Below are 23,901 nucleotides of genomic sequence, written 5' to 3' on the forward strand. Positions count from 1 at the left end.
GCATTGTAAAGGAAAAAAATTAATCCAATCTGCAGCTCCACACTAAACCAACAGGTACTGTATGTGCATCAAGTCTGATATATATGTATATTTATTCCTCTGAGTCTTAAAGATCAATTGTTGTCCAACAACAATGCGAAACACATCAGTAAACCACAACATAGCGCTGGGTGGATGGCTTTGCTGCTGAAAGAAAGAAAGTGATATACAATACAAATTGCTATATGCATTTATTTTTATGTACAGTATGTATTTTTATGTAAAAATATTTTTCATTAATCAGAAACCATGTTAAAATCACAGTTATTTAAGGGGACAGTAAAATATTCTATAAATTATGAAGTTACTCCACCTTGTTAAACGATTACAAATGTCTTTGTGAACTGTTAAGATACCAAACACTCTATATCAGGTTAAATTTAATATTTATACGGTATAAAATAAAAGACATCTAGAACATTACAATTTTATAAAAGGGTGCAGACAAAATACATGGCATCATGAGTCTGAATACTTGATTCAGAACAAGCCTTAAAAAGAGAGCAGGATACATTCCACATACTGACACTACTACATACAGTATAAAACAAAGTGTAGCAATGTGCTGCTGTTATAAAGTGTGAACACAGTGTATTCTTAAAATAAAAAAAAAAATCTAAGGTGAAAATGGAAGGAGAAGGTAAACAGTTGATTTTTTAAAAATGTATGAAGTGTTCCAAGGGTGAGGCTGCCTGAGTTAAGGACCTGCTACGTGAGTGTGTTATGCCACCTGAAAGCAGTTAAAGCTATCTTTTCTGTGAAAGCAGATCCCATGAAGAGCTGGATTCTCAAACTGTGTATCAATATGTGTGTGTGTGTGTGTGTGTGTGTGTGTGTGTGTGTGGGTGTGTGGGTGTGTGTGTAGCAGGTACATACCTGATAGCTGAGGTCAGGCTTTGGTACCAGTCATTCAGATCCTCCTGGTTACTGGACATCAGCAGGAGTTTAGCTTTAGGGAAGGTTAACTGAAGGAAGAGGAAGTAGAAGAGATGTTTGTTGGCAGTATGAGTGTGCAGGTGTTTTGATGGGTGTGAGGTACGGTATTGTTTGGATGATTATTAGAACCTTGTCAGACTGAAAATAGCAGCACAGCTAAAACACAGGCTTCATCATTCATTTCAATGAGACTAATATGTTGATGCAGTGAGCTGTGCTGTCACTCCAACAGAAATATTTGATTATTAAGAGAAATTATTTGTTCAGAGTACACATGCCCCAAAAGGGCTTCATGTTTCTTGGCAGGTGCATGTTTTTTTTACTTCTACTTGTACCCTGTAGTAACATGATTTTTGCTGTTAGTATGGAAGTTTCCTTACTCCAGGATAAAAGACTGCATAGATAATAGGACAATAATAATAGGATGCTGGATAATAGGATGGCTAAACTGAAGCTGGCTTTGGCTAACTGTTTTCTTTGATTGGCTAAAATTATCTTGTCTTCAATAATCAGCAGCCATAATGTTGAAACCTTTTTAAAAAACAAAAACAGTTGGTCATAGTTGTACATTGCCAGATATGGCAAATACTTAAGAGAGGTGGCAAACTGATATCTAGTTGTAAAACAGTGTCACATTCACAGACTGATTCCACATTAGGGAAGATAACATTCCATATTGGCATTTGAATTCTCTATTCTGACAGCCTATTCAACATTTTAAACTTCATTTACAGTTAAAGGAAAACAAATATAAGACTGGATGTAAATAAAAAAAGTTTATTCTTCAGAAACAATTATTCATTTCACAAATAGCAATTCACCTCAACTGCAAAGTGTTGCATGAAAACTAGAGAAAAAAACCCTAATCAGTTAGGCTTGTCACTGTTTGACAGTTTATGTACTATAGAAACCTGATAATAAGTATGCTTCACATTAACTGTGTTTCTAGGACACTTCCCATGATTTGAAAAATTAGGAAGTTTTCCAAGAGGGATGGGTACCATAAAAACTAAATATATCAGCTTTTGGGGGTTTAGTAGCCTCACTATCTATTAGTACTCAGAGACCTCTGTGCAGAAAGCTTGACGCTGTAGTAACATTATACAAACAGTGGAGGGAAGGCCAAATTAAGAAAAACAAAAGCACTCCTCGCTGTCAGCAAAACACACTGCTGCTCTTTATATGCATTCATTCACCACCCTTAATACTCTGATTGAAATTTGAATGTAAAAAAAATGAGGAAGCAAGTAAAGTCAAGTAAAAATGTGTTACAGCCAGGTCACATATACTGTACTGCAAAACCAGTGATGAAAGATTAGTTTTGAAATCTAATAGATTAGAGATTTCTAGTTACCCTGTTAAAAGTGGAATAAGTAATGTTACTATTTTAAAAGGGCCCATGACATGCTTTTCCTTGTTTTTTGACTTATCTGCAATGTTACAGCAGTGAATTATCATCTTAGACGTGACCTAAAGCTAAAAAAAATGAGGTGTTCGTATGTTCTAGGATTTCTATGCAGAAGCAACTGGGTTTATACAAGTCTCCCAAACTCTCGCTTGCGAGACTTTTTTTTCTAACAAAAAGTATTACGTGATATTTTAAGGATTTCTTTGAATGGGAATAAATCCAGGCTTCCGTGCATTCATGTGAGCTTTCCTGATATCCACTGGTGGCCTCACCATACTGGCAAAATGTTATATTGCTTTGTTTGTATTTTCAATAAAGCTTATGAATGAATAAATAAATAAACGATATCCATCGGTATCCATCGATATCCAAAGCAGAATTTTTCGACTGTGTCTGGTTTTGCGCATACATTTTACCTCCTGCTGCACTGTGACCAGAGGATGTGGAGAAAAATACAAGGCCTGAGGTTACTGGATGTCTGGGAATGTTCACGTACAGGGACTCAGTTTTTTACCTGACTGGGTCTAACCTACAAGCAGCCGGGCAGTGGAACCCCAGAGGCAGTTAGTGATCAGCTCATCAACGCTCGATTCCCCAGGAGCACAGTACCTGTTTGTTTTGACTGTTTGAGGCCAGTGTGTCTGCCACATGTAATGTGTTGCTGGTTAACATGAGGATTAACAATCTATGACGTTACTGTCTGAGCTACGCTAACTGTTGGAATTAATTTCATTACTTTTGGAATGTATGTGGTCATGTGGGGGAAGACACAGCGACCATCGTTTGGATTTAATCAACCTTGGAGCTACTTGAAAGAGAGTAATGTGGGGCTTTACGGTAAGTAAAAAAAAACACACACACACACACACACACACACACACACGCACACACACATTGCATGTCTGTTAATATGTTGTTCCTGTAAGGTTAGAGAGAATTATTGTAAGGCTGTAGAAGTTATGCCAGTTAAAATATGGGGTTTCTCAATTACATGCTTTGTTTAGAGCGTTACATATTTCTTTTCATCGGCACATATACTGCTGTTTACCTACTGTATTTCATTATATGGATTTTATCTTTTTATTTTTTTAAAGATTATTTGTTCTAACTTTGATTGTGAAGTAACTGGAGGCTTTGACAGTTATTTGTGTGCAATAAATGCATCTTTTTAATACTCTCCTTGTTTTACATGACCTTTACATAGAAATTACCAAAAGTCTGGTGTTGTGTGAGAAATAATCAGTCATTTTAGCACATGCATTCAAAACCTCTGTCATCCTATTTCCGACGTGCCTAAAACATTTTCTGGGGGAACCATTGAAGTGCCTGCGTTCAGCAGCTGGAAATAAGTGGTGTTTTTTCTTAGCCTGTAACTTTTATACATTCATAAGCTTCAGGGAAAAAACCCTGCTAGGTTGACATCTTAGCTGCGCTTAGTGGTAATTGCCCTGACATTCTCACAGCTAGGAGGCTCATTTTGAAGAGAAAGGACAATTACCAATCTGTGGGCTGCAACGGAAAAAGTAATATTACAAGTAGTAATGAGTTACTTTTAACAGGAAGTAATAAGTAAAGTAAGAGTATTAAAAAAGTAACAAGTAGAATCAGAATGAGCTTTATTGGCCAGGTGTGTCGGACACAAGAGGAATTTGACTCTGGTACAGCAGCTCTCAATGTGTACGTACATATCAACAAGCAAAGGAATGTGCATTAGGAAAAAGAGATAAAAAATAAGAGTAAAGTACTTGTAAATAGAGACCTGTACATATATGTGTGTATATATACATAGGGAATACTTCACTCTCTCCCACTGCTCAGCTGTGTGTGTGAGAGGAGCGTAGCCCCTCCCTCTTTTAAATGTAGAACAACAAAGATAAAAATAAGCTGAAGCAAAGTAGGATGGTCCGCGTCAAACCATGAAGTCATGTGAGGTGACTGTTAAGGGAAGCAAGAAGTGTACCACTCATTAGGTTTCGACAGTGGAAATGCAGCTGGAACAGCGGCGTCCACACCGACAGACTACTGAGACGCGACAGAGGTGCAGTGGGTAGAGCAGTCGCCTCCCAACCAGAAGGTTGAAGGTTCCAATCTCGGTGCCTGCAGTCTACATGTCGAAGTGTCCATGGGCAAGACACTGAACTCCCCCGTTGCCTGTGATGGCGGCGCATATACACGCAGCGGACCGGGACTCTCAGCTCCAAACATAATTTCGTTGTACGTGTCACAATGTTACAATGACATATAAATCTTCTTCTTCTTCTCTGGATCAAGATGTAGGTGCATGCTAAGAGCTAGACTGGTCAGATAAACACTCACGACAGAACAGATTCCTAAATTGTTATTACTTGGATAGGCCAACTACATGTGGTTACTTTGTCACCTGAAAAAATGTCCAGACTTAAAAATAACCACTTGTACACCAATCAGCATGACAACAATGACAGAAATTACCTTTGGGAAAAATGTATGATTTATACTATGAGTTTTTAGACTGGCTCGTGTCCCATCCTCTGACATAGAGGGGGCAGGATTTATGGCCTATGCTGCAGCTAGCCACCACTAGCCACTTGTGGTGGTTTCACTTTTGGGAGTTGTTAGGTCATCCATCTTTATGTACTGTACAGTCTATGTTTGGGACAAATTTGAGTGCAACTCAATCAACAGTAGGATGTGTCCAGATGGGCTCCACTCATTTGGCAGTATGCACTCAAATTTCGAGCACTGTTCGATTGATTGATCGACTGATTGATCGGTTCTCTTGTTAGACTTTCATCTGTCAATCAAGTCAATGAGCAGCCATAATCTGTCGTGCCTGGCTGCGACCATCCAACAACACCAAGACAGGTGGGTGATGTCATTGGACCAGAACACCTTGCAGTACTGGAAATTCAACAGTATTTCTGTCTGAAATCATAAAAGGACTCTAATGTTACTGCATAGTTTAAAGCTCATTTAATGGTAGTGAAAATGCCACCAACATTGAAATGCTTAATGTCAAACCTAACAAAACATCTGCAGCTAAGTTATATAATCATAATTAATCACATAATTAGCTCCCACCCAACTGTGTTATGTGTAACGAAGACATACTTTAGCTCTATATTTGGCTCAGTACCTGTCCAGTAGGTTACATATTCTATAGTAATATTAATTAAGAAATAAGAACTTTTAATAAAAGTTTGACAGTAATCAGTGTTGAATACTTTTGAGATGTTTACACTGTCTAGTTTAAATTTGTTTTTAGAAATTTTCAGCTTTTTGTTAGAAAGGTATGCAAATGTAATAAGTTACATTACTTTGAGGAAATAGTTAAAGTGCCCATGGCATACTCATTTTGCTACATGGCATACTCATTTCCAGCCATTTAATGTTTAATCATGGGTACCTCTAGATTAGCTTGGCGCCGCTCAAATAGTTTGTAATTGCTTCAGAATCAGAGAGCTAGAAAGTAATATTTTTACAGTAAAGTGTTATGGCACAACACTGCCCTTGGTGGAGGTTTGTACTCCAAGTATCGCATTGGCAAGAATCTGGTGATACAATAGGTATCACGATACATGGGTTATGATTCAATATATTTTGATATAATGTGATACTGTAAACAAGGCAATATATTGTTTGTTTTAAATCTACTTTTAGAAAAATTGCCATAAAATAAGCAACACACCACTATATGCATAAAATCTCCTGTAAAAAGGTTTACTTTTCAGAACAGAGATCTACATTTGCATTTGTCACAGTCTCTCTAATATTCAGCAGCATAGCACTACTTTGCATATGAACTATTAATTAGAAATCAATACTGTGTTTTTGAGAATCAACAGAGTATCACATAACATAATACTGTATGACAACACTCAAGCGTATCCATATTTTCTTACACCTCTATCTCTGAGTGCTGTCTAGTTTACTTATGTATCTGGGCAGAAATTTACAGAGATGATTAACATAGGAGCATATAGCTCATCAAACGCAATGATGTTTTTAAACAGTGGAGTGTCTCTCATTATACATTAAACAATGTAAGATTTCAAATTTACCAATATTAAAAGTATTATCTAATTACAGAATTTAGTGAATGGGACCCAGGTGAGCAGTGCATGCTATTAGACACTTGCCACTTGGGGAAGAACAGCTGATTTATGGATTCCACTTCTATTGCAATGTGGTAATTAGGGATTTGTCAGGAAATCTGACCCTCTTAAGGAGAAATTACGTTCTCATTGTTGCACATAATTTAGTTGGATTATTTATACATCAAAGAAAGTCTGTCAGGGATATGGGAAAATAGTCAAGTGGGGGGGTGGGGGGATATTAAGAGGAAGAAGGAGTGCGGACAGACAAGATTAAGGAAGGAGGAGGCAGTCGGAGGGAGGGAAGAAGACACAAGATAAAGAGAAAACCAGGTCAAGCCACAAATATAAACCAGTTCTACAAACATGGGTGTCCAGGAAAAAAAAAAAGATCTGGAATTTTAATAAAAGCAATTTTTACCAAATTTTGCATATAGATTGCCATGGCATTTACGGCTGTCAAATTTAATTTGGCTTTAATTCTTCATGGCCCGGGATGAGGAGGGCCCTGGAGTGCTGACATCCCTTTTCCTTGAGCTCAGGTAGGGGTCTGGAATCAATAATGTGTCCTTATGAGAAATTACGTGTAATGGTATTGAGTATGCATTTAGGCCTCAGTGGGATAAGAGGCTAATGAAATGCCATTTCTACCATTAGATAATGTGCAGCAGGCTGCTGGTGAGCAGTGACAGGCTTGAGGAAGATATATTTAGTAGAGGGCCGGACGAGATAGATCTACAGCCTAATCTGATCCACCGACTGAAAGATTCTGTTGCAGTACGCAGCCACCACTATACTCCTCACTTCTCAACACATACACACTCCAAATAAAACAGCTCTGACTAATCTCCCTATCAGCAGCCTTTTCATCAGTCACTTGAAGAATGCTTTTAATTCACGCTGCCTTCAAGAAATTAAGTCACACATACTTGGTCATGACAGTACCTCACTGGGCCTGTTAGGAGGATCATACAGCAACACACATGAAAGACTCTGTAGTCTTATACATATTCCTGCCATGGATCTGGTATTACCTGAATTTATCCTTTTGTAAACATTTTGTAATGCACAGCCTCACAAAATATATAGACTACATAATGCATTTCTCCCACCTACTACTGACAAAATCTTATTTTTTCTCTAGACACTACTGAATGATAGCAGATCATGTCTGACTTGGCTGGTAAACTGCTAACAATAATAATAATAATAATAATCACCATTATTTGGCCAAGTATGTTACACACAAGGAATTTGTTTCCAATACAGAACCGAGGCGGCCACCTACGGCGCCAACTCACACCGATGGCTCTAACCATCGGGGGCAACTTGGGGGATTCGGTGTCTTGCCACTTCGACATGTGGACTGCAGGCACCGTGATCCGAACCTCCAACCCTCTGGTTGGGAGATGACCGCTCTACCCACTAAACCACAGTCGCCCCTGACAACAAGGTATCAAAATCTTGTTCTGTATGAATCAAGCTCTAACGTCAAAAAGCATCAGATGCAACATTTTGGACGGAGAGCAGTGTGAGCATATAGTAAAGTAATCAAACATCTACACAAATGCTGCACAACATAAAGAGCTCTTTGAGCAAGCATCAGCTGAAATGTATATAGATACCAAGCAAAACTGGCACTAAATGCTTGCTGCCTAAATGCTTTGGTTACTTGCTCAGTGGTACATAACTCATTCCTCTGAATGTTTCGTGACAGCAACTACAGTGCATCATTTAGACACAATTTGTCAGCCAGCAGCTGTACGGAGAACTTGGAGACAGATCACATTGTGGAGACACACATTAAAAGTTCATCTTCTGGGTTCTGAAGTGATTAGGGAGAAGAGATCACAGAGCACAGATCTCCTCTGACAAGGCTGGAAAGCACAAAACCTCTGTTTGGCATACAAAACAATACAAATGATGAGTAAGACAAATTAATGCAACATACATCAAAAGTAGAAATTAAATAACACCTCTGCTTGTTCATTGTTTATATTCAAACCAATGAACAAATGTCTGCCCACCTGTTGTATAATAAACAGCATTCTTTTTTTCCAGCATTCGACTTTCCCCAATTTTTCTACAGTAGAATAGAAATTACAAATCCTGTGTAGATGTCACTTGAGCTCCGTTCCACACACAGTCCTCCACTGTACCATAAAACTAAATGCTTAGTGAATGTCAATAACAGACTTCTAAATTGGATTTCATGAATCTGGTATGGTGATCTGACTGTGGCAAATTTGTATTTGAATTAGAGCCTCACCAGTAGGTAGGGGGTTCTAAAGCAGTTTATTGAATCTGAATCATTTTGACATATCCAAATCTCCATATCCTATCTTCCTTCCTATCTTTTTTTAAACATTTCAATAATTTTCTCACGCATATGTTGGCAAACTGGCAATCCTCTGCCCATCTTTGCTCCTAAAGGGCTCAGCCTTTCCTGGATGCCACTTTTGTACCAAATCATGATTGGAGTCACCTGTTGACATCTACTGTTTCAAATGGAATCATCATTTTGTTGGCTCATTACTAGCACTGAAATGCAACTGTCCCAACTTCTTTTGGAGTGTGTTACAGGAATCAGAATTGAAGCGAGTTTTTATTTTGACCAAAGAATAAAACTGATGAGGTGCCACATCAAATAATGTGCATTTTACCTCCTGCTGCCTGCATTATGACCAAAGGATGTGGATAAAAATACAGGGCCTGAGGTTACTGCACGTCTGGGAATGTTCCTGTACAGGAAGGAACCGATCGTTTTATCTAACCAGGTCTAACGTGGCATGAATGGAGCAGCTGGAAACCTACAAGCAGCCGGCCAGTGAAGCACCCTGGGGCGGTGAATGATCAGCTCATCAACACTGGAGCACAGTACCTGTTTGTTTTGACAGCTTGAGGCCAGTGTGTATGACACACGTGATGTGTTGGCGAGAGGATTTTAATGATCCATGATGTTACTGTTGGTGCAACACTATCTGTTGGAATTAATTTCAGTACTTTGGGAATGTGGTTGCCTGTAATGCGAAGGATTTGTGGGGGCAGACGCAGAGATCACCAGTTGGATTTACAAACTTTGAAGTTTCCACTGCTCGGTGGGACATAATGGTAAGTAAAAAAAACAAACAAACAAACAAAAAAAACACATGTTGCATGCCTGTTAATGTTGTTGTTTCTGTAGAGATATGTTGAAAGGCTGGAGAAGTTACAATGTATGCAACATGCCAGTTAAAATATTAAATTTCTCAATTACCAGAATTGTTTAGAGTGTTACAAATCTCTTTTCATTGGTACATATACCACCGTTTATCTATCTATGGATGAGAAATTAGAATAAATTAATGCTGTTGTGGTTTGTTGTGCTGTCTACTTTCATATTCTGGCTCAAACATGTCAAGAAGGACTTGAGGTATCGTGGCTTATTTGTCAAAGTTTTTTTGTTTATGCGTTGTCATAGTTTCTTGACCGGCAACAGGAGTTGTGAACCTGTTTAACTTAGCCACATTATTTGCAAGGTAATGCTACACAGATAACGTGGCTAGAGTAGGTTGTATTGTAGGCTGAACAACAGAAACAGGTTAAGTGTTTGGGCTAGTAATTTTGATGAATAGTCAGAATGTACCAGGGAATTTGTGTGAAACCTTTTTAGCCAAATTTCCTGAGAGTAGGGGATTGGATGGCAGTAATGTTGCTTGTTTATCTAGCATCATTTTAACAGCACTAATCATGTAAACATGTTACTAGTGTGACAACAAGAGTGCAGTGACAGTAGCAGATTTGTGACAGTAGCAGGCTACTGATCGAACATCTGTCGTTGTTTAGTGTTTGGTTTAGAAGTGCTTATTATGGTGACATTTAAGGTAGAAATTCAGCTAACTGTAGTTAATGATGTTAGCAGAACTAGCACTGAAGAGCGGAGCTGTCTGGAATCTGGAAACACATCTTGGAGTTACTTGTCAGACAAACAATACTCACACTAAGCAGGCCTCCCTGGCTCCTGGTGTGACCAAACACCTTTTCCACAGTGCAGTCCTGCAGTGGGTATGCATGCTGGCCAGTGAACTTGTCTCCATTGGTGGGATGCAGTGGGTTACAGTGTTCGGCCTCCAGCAGCATGTCAGAAAACAGGAAGAACATCTTGGGCTTAGCTTCTGACCCTTTAGCAGGAACCTTCTTCAACCAGCCCTCACGGATGTACCACCTCCCTGTGAAAGAGAACAGATGAACAAACAAAAGTGAACCGTCATTATCTAACAGTTCAGCCCTTGTGTGGGCTGCAAGGAACCACTTTGCACCCCCTGGTTTTTACTTCATCTGATATGACCAGGAGCTTGTGGTGGCAAATGTTAGCTTTAATAAACTTTGTAGAGATGTTGTGAAACTGATATGATGGTGCCACCACCATGTTTCACCATAGGGATAGTATTACTCAGCTGATGTGCAGTGCTTGCTCTTCACCAAACCTAGTGATTGCTGTTCTGTCCTAAGAGTTAATTTTATTTTTCATTTCACTACAGCTAATAAGAATTTGCTTTGGTGTGCTCACAGGGGAAAAAACAAGGCAAAATATAAAGCAAAATAAAACAAATGCCATTAAAGCAATAATATGTAACTTGGCAGTTTGGCAACATCCTACTGTTGCTGAGTGTAACTCACTTTTAAACCAGCATCATAAATACCAGATGAGCTTTGACCCCTTCTCATGGACAGCGGTACATCTGCATTTTTTTTTTTTTTTTTTTTTTTAAAAAAAAAAGCCGTTACTGAACTGGGAAAGAAAATGTGCGAAGCCAAAAAGTGGTAAAGTAATATTACAGAATTTTATACAAATATGCCTCAGCATAGTTTTATTTATCGTGACATCGAAGATGAACACTGTTTTTCTTAAGTTTTACTAAATCCTGCTTGTATTTCAGGTAGGTTGCTAAGCATTTGAAAGTGGATGCGTCATCGAATTAAATGTTGTTGGTGACATGATAAAGGATCATAGTGGACATAATATACATTGGGCAGTGTGATTTATTATAAGCTACCTGAGATGGGTTTGTTAGGCTGCAAACTTCAAAGGCTTATTTGGTGTGACAGTGACAACTGACTGACCAAACATTCTGGCATGAGATGAATTTATTTATTTACATCTAGAAAATACTACAAATGTCTGTGAGACAAGGGATGACATCGACAGGGTTACAGCCTATGCTGAAGTATTTCATAAATAACATTAGCAGAGATGTACACTGTGCTGTGGTGTTGTTGTTTTTAAGTTAGCAGGGCCTATATTCACAAGCATTCTGAGACTGACTATTAGAGAGCTTCCATCTTAGCCTAAAAACCCTTAGCAAGTCTTAGCTTAAAAGCGATTCAGGAAACTGCTCAGAGCAACTCTCAGCAAGGAAAACACAAAAACATTTATCTTATTGAGGAGATGTGGTTGACCACGTTGCTAGGCACCTTGATCACGTGGGTACAGTGCCAGCCGCTGAGAATTGACACATAACTCACGGTGTTGGTGTAGTGCTACTAGTTTGCAGCAAGGCGCCCTTTGTCCTAGGCATTATTAAGTCCTCATTAGAAAACCAGGTAAGAGACTCCATTTTCATATTTCATTTGCCAAATATCTTAATGTAGTGATCACTTTCATTTCTGGTGTTATGGCATTATCGCATTGGGTGGGAGATGGTAGTGCATCTATAATGAAATTGGCCACAAACATCACTGTATGATCTAATCTGTAGTGTTTGATTACCTCACTGTTGTTCAACATTTGTCTTTCCATTATGTTATCCTCTACTTAAGAAACTCTTAAAAGTCATCCTTTATAACTCTTAACGGTTTTCTCCTTAGGAGCTATTTTAGGGGCTAAGATACTTTGTGAATAACTTTTATCTTTAGAAGAATCTGATCTTAACCTTAAATGTAATTTTTTTGAAAATGTTACAATTCTGAGATTTTTTTTTAAATTTCGCCAATATGAGCGACTCTTTGGGCTTAGGACAGTTTGTGAACACAACCCCAGAAGAATTAGTTTTTATTGATTCTGTCCAGCTCGTTACAGAGGGAGAAAGTGAAAGTGCAACTCAATCAGCCTGATCAGTCATATCAGATACCAGTAGAAATAGAATACAAAGGGATTTGTGTGATTTAAACAGCTGACTGTGGAGAATACGCTTCACTAACCGTAGCAGAGTGCAAAAGGTAGACATAAAGTGTAAAGAAAACATGGGGGGTCTATGGGACACACGCGTCTCACGTATTCAGTGTGGATTGCCCCATTTGATATCATGGAATTCTATCTGCAGCATGAGATGGGTGTGAGACACGCTTCCAAAAATGCTTCCGAAAACACTTCCATAAACACTTCCAGTGTATTTTACCAGTTGGAGTCACCAATTAACTCTAACCTGCATGCCTTTGGACTGTGGAAGGAAGCCAGAGTATCCAGAGGAAATCCTCTCAGGTACAGAGAAAACAAACAAACTCCACAAAGAAAGGCCCCGTTTGGACATGAGGTTCAAACTACTGCACTACCTTGCAGCCCTTTTAGTTCAGAATAATGCCTAAATGAATGAGGTAGCCTGATTGAGTGCTAGACACCTAGAGCAAAAACTGCATACATTAAAAAACACACATTCATGTGCAACAGGCAGGAGTGGAAAGAGATAAATTGGACAAATAATCAATGTGAAATATGATAGAGATGTTTCACATTTTCTGGTCTAAATCGAAGAAAGAAGCTGGCAGACACAAATCTTCAGCCTCCCAAGGAAACAGGCTGACTGTCTGCTGTATCGATGTCCCATTGATTCAGGCTTAGTGTCTCACTAACTGGCCCCCTCAGTTCCAACAGAGCTACTTAATATGTTAGAAGGGCTCTAACACTTCTCATCTGTAAAAGGCAGTGCTTTTCTTTTACTCACTTTAGAGGTGGTGTTAGTAAGGAGAAGGAGAATGAGTCTACATGGGGCTGCGGGGTGGGGTGGTGCTGCAGCTACTCTGAAGTCTGTCTAGTGGGAATAGAGCTTTATTGGATAAAGGAAGCTGGCATAGTTGCAAGGGCCTGAGAATCTGGATAGGAGGAAGCTTTTTAAACTTCCCACGTCGGCATTAGAGAGATTCGCTATTCAGCGCTCCTTTACAGCCTACACTAACATCCATGAATACACAAACAAAGCAAGCCTGCATATACAAGCAAACAAATGAACAATTGTGGCTTCACCCACATGTGCACCCATATCCAGCAAACACATGCACATAAACACACTTTGGCTTTCTTTTTATCTGCTGGCCCATGAGCTGAGGCAGGGCCCTAATTGGTCCTGGGGGAGACTGGTAAGTGCAAACGTATCATCGAGGAGGTCAGATTCTCTGGATAGAAACAACAGGAGGGGGAGTGGCAGGAAGGAAAGGGCCACCGCTTCACAAGTAGAGAGTGAGTCACAATGTAAGAGGGGAAATAAATGAGCAAGAGGGAATGCAGGATTAAAGGGGAAAGCACATTCTCTTGCTGTTAGCAGTAATGCTCTCTTAATATAGCGGTCTCTGAGTGATGTGCAAAATTCTTCCATTTCTGTTGAATCCAGTCAATCCAGGCAAATGTCTATGTACAGTACATAGCTAATTTCCCTTCAGTTTATGTATACTTCTCTCAATGAAGGAAATACGTGATCAGAGACTGACCTGCAGCCAATACATTTGTCTTTCGCCCTTTCAGCAGTTTTTGCACCCGGCAAAGTTCCAAGTAGTTCTCATGGCATCGGGTATTGTTCTGGATACGCTGGGACACCTCGCACACTGCAGTCACTGCTCCTACAGCAAACACACAAACATTTATATTAAAATTAGGGCATTCAACATCAAGCAAGACAGACACAAAGCACTACCTTTTCTTAGTAATTTCTTCTTCTGCATGGAGGATGAACAGTTCCCTGATTTTCCATGTCGGGCCAATTTCCTGACATATTACTATATTATTATCACATTGCTAAACCATATCTTCTCTGTACCAGTTCAAAATAAACTTTGTGCAAGCTACTGATATTATGTTCTTATGTATCTTCATGCCCAAACATGTACTGAAAATGCATATTTTCCCAAAATGTACACCACTAACAGAGAGTGGCTGATTAAGCTAGACAGTGAATGAAGAGAGAGAAGCGTCAGTGAGAACAAAGTAGTGAAACCAAGAAAATGCTGTGTATATGCTGTAGCACTGTCGTCATCATGACAGTTCACTTACCAACAATTTGACCACTTCAGTTTATACATGAAGAATGTAATAAAATGACTGAGTGAAGTTCTAAAAAAAAAATCTAAAACATTGAAAGTTGACTTGGAGTCTGCCAAATGGCAGGTTTTGTGGCTCATTTTCTGGCACTAAACAGTGAAACTGAGTGTTCATATTTACAGTAGGGTTTTGTAATAGAGAACAGAATGATAATGATAATCACCTTTATTGGCCAAGTATGTTATACACAAGAAATGTGTCTCCGGTATAGAACCGAGGCAGCCATCTGCAGCGCCAACTCTCTCTCTCACACACACACACCCCAGTGGCAGTGATGGTAAATGGTAAATGGACTGTATTTTATATAGCGCTTTCTCACAGTGTGTTGCACTGGCCAAAGCGCTTTACAGAGATGATACACCATTCACCCATTCACACACAACATTCACACACTGATGACGACAAGCTGCCATGCACCGGCGCTAGTCAAGCCACCAGGAGCAATTCGGGGTGATGTCTCTGCAAGGTGCTGACCTGACCACTTAACCTCAACTTGAAGTTAAGTGTCTTGCCCGGTGACATGGTGACGTGAACTGGGGAAAACAGGAATCGAAACACCAACCTTCCAGGTAGGGGAAATGCACCACAGGAATTTGTGTGTTGGGTCTTATGAAATATATATTTTAAGAAGAAGTAGAAGAAGCTTTCTTTTACTGTAACATTGTGACACGTACAATAAAATTTTGCCCAGAAGCCAAGGGCCCCGAGGTTCTGCTTGCATACGCACCGCCATCACGGGCAACTTGGGGGGTTCAGTGTCTTGACCAAGGACACTTCGACATGTAAACTGCAGGCACCTAGATTTGAACCCTCAACCCTCCAGTTGGGAGATGACTGCTCTACCCACCGCACCACTGCCGCCCCCCATTCCTGTTTAGGAATGCAAAAATCAGGAAGGGGAGAATGTAAATTTATACATATACAGTCTTATGCAAAAGTTTAGGCACCCCTTGATAAATAACAGATTTTGGTGATTTTTTATTTGAACAGATGTTAACACAGTTTCTCTTGGAAATGGAAAAAATGCACAATATTTTCTGCAAACAGTGATGCATAGTTACTTCTTATGCCATAAATTGAACAAAAATAAAAAATAAAAACATTATTATGGCATGGTGCAAAAGTTTGGGCACCCTAAGAGTTCCAGAGTCTCAAAGTCTCTCACAAGGTATCAGACCTTAATCAGCTCGTTAGATCTGATGCACAGCAACAGCTGTCATTGGTAAATGCCAATTTCAAAGCTGTACAAATACTTTGACTCTTCAAACCTTGTGCACACACTTGTGGACACCCAGCAACCATGGGTTCCTCTAAGCAGCTGTGTAAGACCCTGAAAATGAAAGTTATTGACGCCCACAATGCAGGAGAAGGCTACAAGAAGATAGCAAAGCGTTGTCAGCTTGCAGTTTCCACAGTAAGAAATGTAATTAAGAGATGGCAGATCAGGGGAACTGTGGAGGTCAAGATGAGATCTGGAAGACCAAGAAAACTCTCGGACAGAACTGCTCGTATGCTGGTCAGAAAGACAAATCAAAACCCCCATTTGACTGCAAAAAACCTGCAGGAAGATTTAGCAGACTCAGGAGTGGTGGTGCACCGTTCCACTGTGCAGCGATGCTTGCACAGACAAGGCCTTCATGGAAGAGTCAGCAGAAGAAAACCTTATCTGCGTCCCCATCATAAAATCCAACGTCTGAAGTATGCAACAGGACATCTACAGAAGCCCGATGCGTTTTGGAAACAAGTGCTGTGGACTGATGAAGTTAAAATAGAACTCTTTGGACACAATCAGCAAAGGCATGTTTGGAGAAAAAAAGGAGCAGCATTTCATGAAAAGAACACCTTGCCAACTATTAAGCATGGGGGTGGATCTATCATGCTCTGGGGTTGTGTTGCAGCCAGTGGCACAGGAAACATTGCACGGGTGGAGGGAAGAATGGATTCCACTAAATACCAGCAAATTCTGGAAGCAAACATCACACCATCTGTAAAAAAGCTGAAGCTGAAAAGAGGATGGCTTCTACAACAGGACAATGATCCTAAACATACCTCGAAATCCACTATGGAATACCTCAAGAGACGCAGGCTGAAGGTTTTGGAATGGCCATCACAGTCCCCTGATTTAAACATCATTGAAAATTTGTGGGTAGATCTTAAAAGAGCTGTGCATGCAAGACGACCAAAGAATATTACAGAACTAGAAGCCTTTTGCAAGGAAGAATGGGAGAAGATCCCAAGTACAAGAATTGAAAGACTTTTAGCTGGCTATGAAAAGCGTTTGCAAGCTGTGATATCTGCCAGAGGAGGTGTTACTAAGTACTGATTGTGTAGGGTGCCCAAACTTTTGCACCATGCCATAATAATGTTTTTATTTTTTATTTTTGTTCAATTTATGGCATAAGAAGTAACTATGCATCACTGTTTGCAGAAAATATTGTGCATTTTTTCCATTTCCAAGAGAAACTGTGTTAACATCTGTTCAAATAAAAAATCACCAAGATCTGTTATTTATCAAGGGGTGCCTAAACTTTTGCATAAGACTGTATACCCTCAGCACCTGATTTACCACAGGTGTGACAGAGACCTGCAGCTGAAATTTAATGTCAGGACAAAGCAGGTGTAAAATCTGCACCTTACTCTCAGCGTGGCGGTTATTAGTTATGTGGGAACTTGCTGGAATTAACAACATGTTTGAGGAGGGATCGGGTGTTCGGAAATCACATCGCTCACCAGGGGAGAATGTGAGGGACTTTTACAGGCTTTCAGGCATGTATGATACATTACGGCGATGTTGTGATGAGTCGACACGAGTTGCTTCATTCACATTTCCAGCCCATGAGTTTCCATTGTGTTTTGGTTAGCCATGTTGCCAGCGTAACATGCTCTACCTTAGCACCAATTCTACCACCAGTGTGCTTACATTGATAGATTAAAAACACAGTTTAACATCCAGTACGAATGAAAATGCATGGAAGGTTATTATGGTGAGTTAATTGTGGCCCAAATTCAACAGTGAATAGCAGTGAATACCCATGCCATTCTTTCCATGGGCGTCCACATCCCGATCATCCCCTATACATGATTGATCAACACAGCCAGATGATGTCACCATCCAGTGCAGTGTAGGGAGGGTGAAAATAGCAGCTTCAATTATAAGATGGACCATCTACAAAGTGCAAAAGTGAAACGAGATAGGCCTGCTAAAAAAACATTAAATTACTTTACTCTTACCCAGTGTAGTGTTATCTAAATGACTTCACACATCAATGGCTGTCTGCTGGTTATACAGTACTACATCCCTTAGGAAAAATACTGTAGCATGCTGAGGGAGCCAGGGGGAGCACCATGGACTTTACACACACACACAAACACACGCACACGCGCGTACACAAGAACATACCAGATATAGATAGTTAGGTGCCCAGAAGGCATGGACTGGTGCAGTTGCAGTCAGTGTAACAGGTGTTACGGACGGAGGAATCTTTGGACTGGTGAGTTTAGTGCCAGTTGGCGGGTGTTGTGTCTTGAATCAAAGTAGTGGCTATCCAGGGTTGTGCAGTGTATGAGGCAGGGAAGCCTGCATAAAAAGGTCAGTATAACTCCAGTGTCATTCCTTAGCGAAATCCTCAGGACCTACTAGCTTGCCACATTGGTGTAAGAAGTGGGATTTTGTAGGCAATGTTGTGGCGACAACAGATAGAGGAGCTGATTTTCTACTTGGAGGAAGAAGTGACACTGTAGCCTGGTGTCAATGGCCGAGTTATGGGACTGATGATGGGGTCTATGGAGGAGACTGCAGACAGAGCTAACACACCTTCCTGGGCCACAGGGATTAACTGAAGATCGGGATCACCCCCACCCAGGAGGAAACCATAGGACATTGCAAGCTAACCAGCCAGAAGACCAGGAGGTAGGAGCAGGCTGGCCGGTCCTCAGGTCAGCGGGGCCATCCCCAGCAGAAAGCGGCATCCTATTGCCTCCTCCCAGGGTGATGACACCCAGGTACTCCGAACAGGGGACCAGGGAAGCCTACCTGGCTCAGTTCGAACTGTTGGCTGCTGCAGCGGGATGGACGGAGGAAGCAAAGGCGTTGCACCTGGCCCTGTCACTAACAGAGGATGCTGCTTCATGCCTGCTGCTGCTGAGCCCAGCCGAGAGGAGCAATTACAATGCTTTGGTGGGGGCCCTCCAGAGATGCTTTGGCAAACTCAACCTGTCCGACGCTCCGTGCAGTGAGCTCAAGCACTGTACCCAGCTGCCCGGAGAGTCCCTGCGCATCTTGGCTGCTGACATCCAGGTACTGTACCGGCAGGCCCTCATAACAATGTCCCTCACCATCCAGGATGAGTTAGCACAAGACCAGTTTGTGCAGGCCCTTTCTCACAGCTACTGCCGTCTGCATGTCCAGCTGGCTCACCCTTCAACGCTGGATGAGGTGCTGGAGCTCACACTGAAAAGAGAAATGGCTGCCGGCCTGCCCCAGCACCATAAAGGCATCCATCCAGTTTGCTGCAGTTTCACCACCACCGCCACTGGAGTGGCAAGGAAGGAAGCTGGCTGTCTGTCACTGAGAGGGATGCTACTGCTGCGGAGAACCAGGGCATGTGGCACTCCACTGCCCATAGCCTCGCTAAAGACTGAAGCGCCACACTTAAGACAAAGCGGGGCGGCACAGAGAGAGAACTGTCTGCCCCAACAAATTCTTCTACCTTCCCAACAAAGCAGATGAGGCCGGGCAGGTTGGGACGCACATACAGGTTGTACTTGGACTGTGAGCTAGACGGCACATGGTGCAGAGCCCTGGTGGACAAGAGGTCCACCATTTCCCTGGTCTGGCCCGGGACACTGTTGGTAATGATTTAGCTGCACCTGCAGGGCTGGAAGACCACACATCTCCATGTTGCCACAGTGATCGGGGCCACTGCGAACATACTAGAGGAGCGGGCCCTGAAGGTGATGGTGACAGGCCAAACAGTGCATCACCCATTCTAGCTGCCAGTCATTGCCACCAGTCAGGGACCAGCTGAGAGACAGCCAAGGGGTTGCCTTCATCAGCTGGGGACAAGCGGAGAAGTTGCTGCTGCCAGCTGAAGCAGTGTCCCAGTAGACTCAGGAGGCCGTCAACAAACTGCTGGAGTGGAGCTGCGCGTCCACAGACATTTTTGCTGGCAGGGATGAGGACCATGGGAATAAAAGCTAATTGCATATAAACAGTACATACCTATCAAAAGAGATGCACTTAGTTGGAAAAAGATAACTTAATCTATAATTGTAAACAAACGAGATGCATTAAGAATAAAAACTGGTTGACACCAAGTTGAAAAAAAAAAGTTTTAAATGTAGCTTAAAACTGAATCAGCATTAAAACATTTGCTATTATATTGTTTTCTACTTACAAGCTAGTGAGACACATGCTGTCAGTGCTCACAACCTTATTTTTATTTTTTTTACATACTTGGTGGTATTGAAGAGATCGCATTCGCAACATGGACCTTCAGTAGACACCTGCAATTTTTTTGCAAGTGGGAAGGATGAGTGTCTCCGCTGCCATGTGAGGTTTTGTCTAGTTTGCAATAAAACCAAATAGCTTTCTTCCATCACCTTATCAGACAATTTCACACAATCCCACAACAGTCCTGCTGCCTCTGGTGCAAATCCTGCACTCTTTTGAAGTAGGCCATGTCTCTCTCAACACAAAAGAGATTTGGTTTCCAAGTGCCTCTTTAGCTTGCTGGGCACCACATTAGTACTAGCACTCAGGCTACTGACATCAGCAGTCAAGCTAAAGCCATAAGTTCTCATGATACTGTTGACCGACAGTTCCTTTTTGTTTTTGTTTTAATAAGTTCATTTAGGCTATAGGATTTGCCTTTGAACTGGGAAATGAGTATGTACAACTTTTAATAAAAAATTTGTTCATAACTTTTTGTATAATTGTATACTGCAATATTAAGAAGAAGAAGCTTTATTTTATTGTCATTGTAACATTGTGACACGTACGCCTAAATTTTTTTTGGAGCCGAGGGGCCCGGGCATGCATATGCGCCGCCATCACGGGCATTAAAGTATGGTTGTCACAAAATCCCGCAGCACAACTGGACTTGCCTCACGGCACACCATTTAGGAACCACTGCTGTAGAGGTTTACTGTTGTTTCAGAATTGGCCAAGTGTGTTAAACACAAAGATGTCCATGCAGATTCTCAGTCATTCAGGTCATAGTAAGCTGAAAAAACAACTGGACTAGGTTTTTAGGTCGAAGACGTTTCACCTCTCATCCAAGAGGCTTCATCAGTTCTGATGAAAAACCTAGTCCAGTTGATTTGATGAAGTTTTTCAGCAAACACATAAGGAATTTGACACAGTGGCTATTAATGTGCATTCATAAGCAACAAGAAAAATTATGTGCATTCAAATAGGAAGAAAAAAGAAATGGTATACTAAAATAATCAAGGCCTAATTGGCTCACCTAACTTTACAACAGTTACAATTTAAACCAAACAAGGCATCTGTGTAGACTTTTACCCTTTGTTGTACACATTTGGAATATTTTCCTTTGCCTGCTTTAGAAAAACAACAACTCCTAATTACAGTCATTTTCGGCTGAGCTCTGGTTGAGGCATTAATAATACATCTAGCCCATTATACATTCTAAAGACAACTTCAATTTCTTGCAGCTCTTGATTCCAATTAGGCAATTCAGTATTTAGACAGTGTTTGACCAAGGGAAGGGGACTTATTCTGAGTTTTACTGTGAAATATCTGAAAGAATTGATTCTTGTCTGTTTAGACTTGGTTGTAAAGTAGAACCTGGCATTGTGAGTGTCATTTTAAAGATGTGTGATGAAAATTCCTAAAGTGATGCAATTACAACCATTACATCCAGCATGAATGCACTGCTAGGAAAAAGGCAAGCTTGAGGGGGAAAGTAAAACACAAAGGAAAACCCAAACAACAAACAGCAGCCCAAGAGAAGCAACAACAAACAACAAAGTCTCTTGTGACTATGCTAGTTTGCTTAATCAGACACAATGTGATTTTTCTGGAATTTATTTTTAAAACAATTTCCTTTACAATACAAGCAGGCTGACGGTAGAAAGGTTTTCTACACATACACAGACACCCAATCCCCATTAAAAAACAGCAGAATTCTAAAAAAGGACTGGTAATGAGAAGAGGAAGAGGCAATGGGGAGCACATTTAGATATGTAGGTCCATCTTAGAGTTAGGGGTTGTTTTAATTTGTAAGCAAAGGCAGCACATCAGCAATGAGATTTTAATTCTTACACATAAATAATTCCTTGTATACATTCACACTTGAGTCAGATTCACTGTTTATTTGATGACTGAAATAAGTCATTATCTGGCTTCATGCTGATGTTGAAGATTCGACTTATTAATATATATCAGACTTAACATCCTCTGATCCACTCCTAGTTAATTACAGTATGTCAAATCCACATCAAACTAGAGCTTAGATGCATAGTGAGCTTTGCCTCACTTTCATTTCTCTACTTAGCAAGTGCAGCTGTGACAGTAACAACTAGACAGCAGTTAGAGAGTGCAAACCTCTGCCAAGAGGCAAGTCCATTTCCCCATAATGCCATAAAACCAATATTCCCATGATGGTTTGACCCTCATAATATGATTGCTTGACCATGAAAACCTACTGCTGGCATTTGGAATGATGCTGAAATCTTTATTAGTTTGAAAGTTATTCAAGAAAAATGATAGCCATGTCAGACATTTACTTGTTGGTTTTGGGGTTAAAACAGGGGCTTCAGTGACTGAATCGAGAGCAAAGCAATGAAGTCATCACGTTTCTGCAAGTTTGTGTTCTGCTTATTGAACAGCTGTTTGATAAACTGCTCATACAGTCTCCATTACTGGCTGACTGTTGCACTATGGGGTGAGCCTTCACATCCATTGCTCTCCCTCTGCTCAGCTGTGAGTGTAAGTGAGAGGAGCACAGCTTCTTTCCTCTGTAAACAGAGACCAACACAGCACAAAATACAATGGAAAAGCAAAGTAGGAAGGTCCACATCAACCCGTGAGGTTATGTTCACAGATAGGAAGTGTTCCACTGAGTGAGCCAGAAACCTTTGTGCTTAATGATGCAGAGTGCATCACACTCACATCACAAAGTCTAACAATCCCAAAAGACCGGAGGAGGCGACAGTTACTGTACATCAACCTCAGATTTGCAAAGGTGCATGCGGCAACTTGACATCATTCCACAATTAATGTGCAGATATTCTCTGTGAAATGCAGCAAAATGATTATTGACACAGCAACATGATAAGAAAAGACACTTACTTGAAAGCTGCTGAAACTCTGGGTTGCCAGGATTTGTGTTGGCAGTCAGGTTTTGAAGGAAATGCTTATACCTGTAAGAAAACAAAAAATATGCTCACTGCCTAAATAGATCACAGGTAAAAAGGACTAAGTATAAACTGAAACAACAGATACTTAGCAAAAGTGAAGGAGATGGATTTGACTTCCATTTAATGTTATTCATATAACATAACCATAAGCCACAATCACCACTGAACAGTACATTATTTGTCCTTGAACACGAAAACAGCAGCAACCTAAATAAATCTAACAGGCCAGAAAACGTACACAGATGTAAGCTCCTGTCGGATGCAGATGGTGAGATCAGGTCTTGCTTTAAAGCAGTGTTGATGGTGACAGCCACTGACAGATGTAGCTAAAGAAAAATGAGGTGAAGATCTGCACAGTTTTTAGCTCTGTCCTCAGACCTATTGCTTGGCAGAAAATAAATGAAACTGACTATTACTCCACCCAGAAGCTCTAAATAATGAGTGAATCAGGGCTTGAAACAGATCATTGGGAAAATGTACCTAATTCCTGTCTAAAATGGCTTATTTGAAACATCTAATCAAGCAAACAACTTACTGCAAATATCATTTTCAAAGTACAACTTACATTGCAACACTGCAAATACACAATTTAAATAATTCACAGTACGTTGTATGAATTACTTTCATATATAACAATTTCCCCATTCTCTCTGCATTCCATTACCACAATCACAAGACTGTTCACGAGGAATCTAATTGTAAATGTATTAATGCAAGAATGTCTGGCATAGAACATTTGGAATTTAGCTTTCCTCAGTTTAGTACATGCCATATGA

At 40.6% G+C, this 23,901-nt stretch overlaps 1 protein-coding gene across 2 annotated transcripts in view; it reads right to left on the reverse strand.

The window, feature by feature from the left end:
* Positions 1-23,901, reverse strand: part of arhgef39 (Rho guanine nucleotide exchange factor (GEF) 39) — a 65,384-nt gene that overhangs the window by 6,872 nt on the left and 34,611 nt on the right. For both annotated transcript variants that reach the window (XM_020608169.1, XM_020608168.1), the window contains exons 6-9: positions 23,058-23,128; positions 14,137-14,265; positions 10,435-10,664; positions 916-1,004 (exon numbers count right to left, since the gene is read on the reverse strand). In XM_020608169.1, coding sequence (XP_020463825.1) covers positions 916-1,004; positions 10,435-10,664; positions 14,137-14,265; positions 23,058-23,128 — 519 coding nt within the window. The remainder of the gene's footprint in view (positions 1-915; positions 1,005-10,434; positions 10,665-14,136; positions 14,266-23,057; positions 23,129-23,901) is intronic.

This window comes from Monopterus albus, unplaced genomic scaffold (assembly GCF_001952655.1).
Source record: "Monopterus albus unplaced genomic scaffold, M_albus_1.0 scaffold92.1, whole genome shotgun sequence".
NCBI classification, from domain to species: Eukaryota; Metazoa; Chordata; class Actinopteri; order Synbranchiformes; family Synbranchidae; genus Monopterus; species Monopterus albus.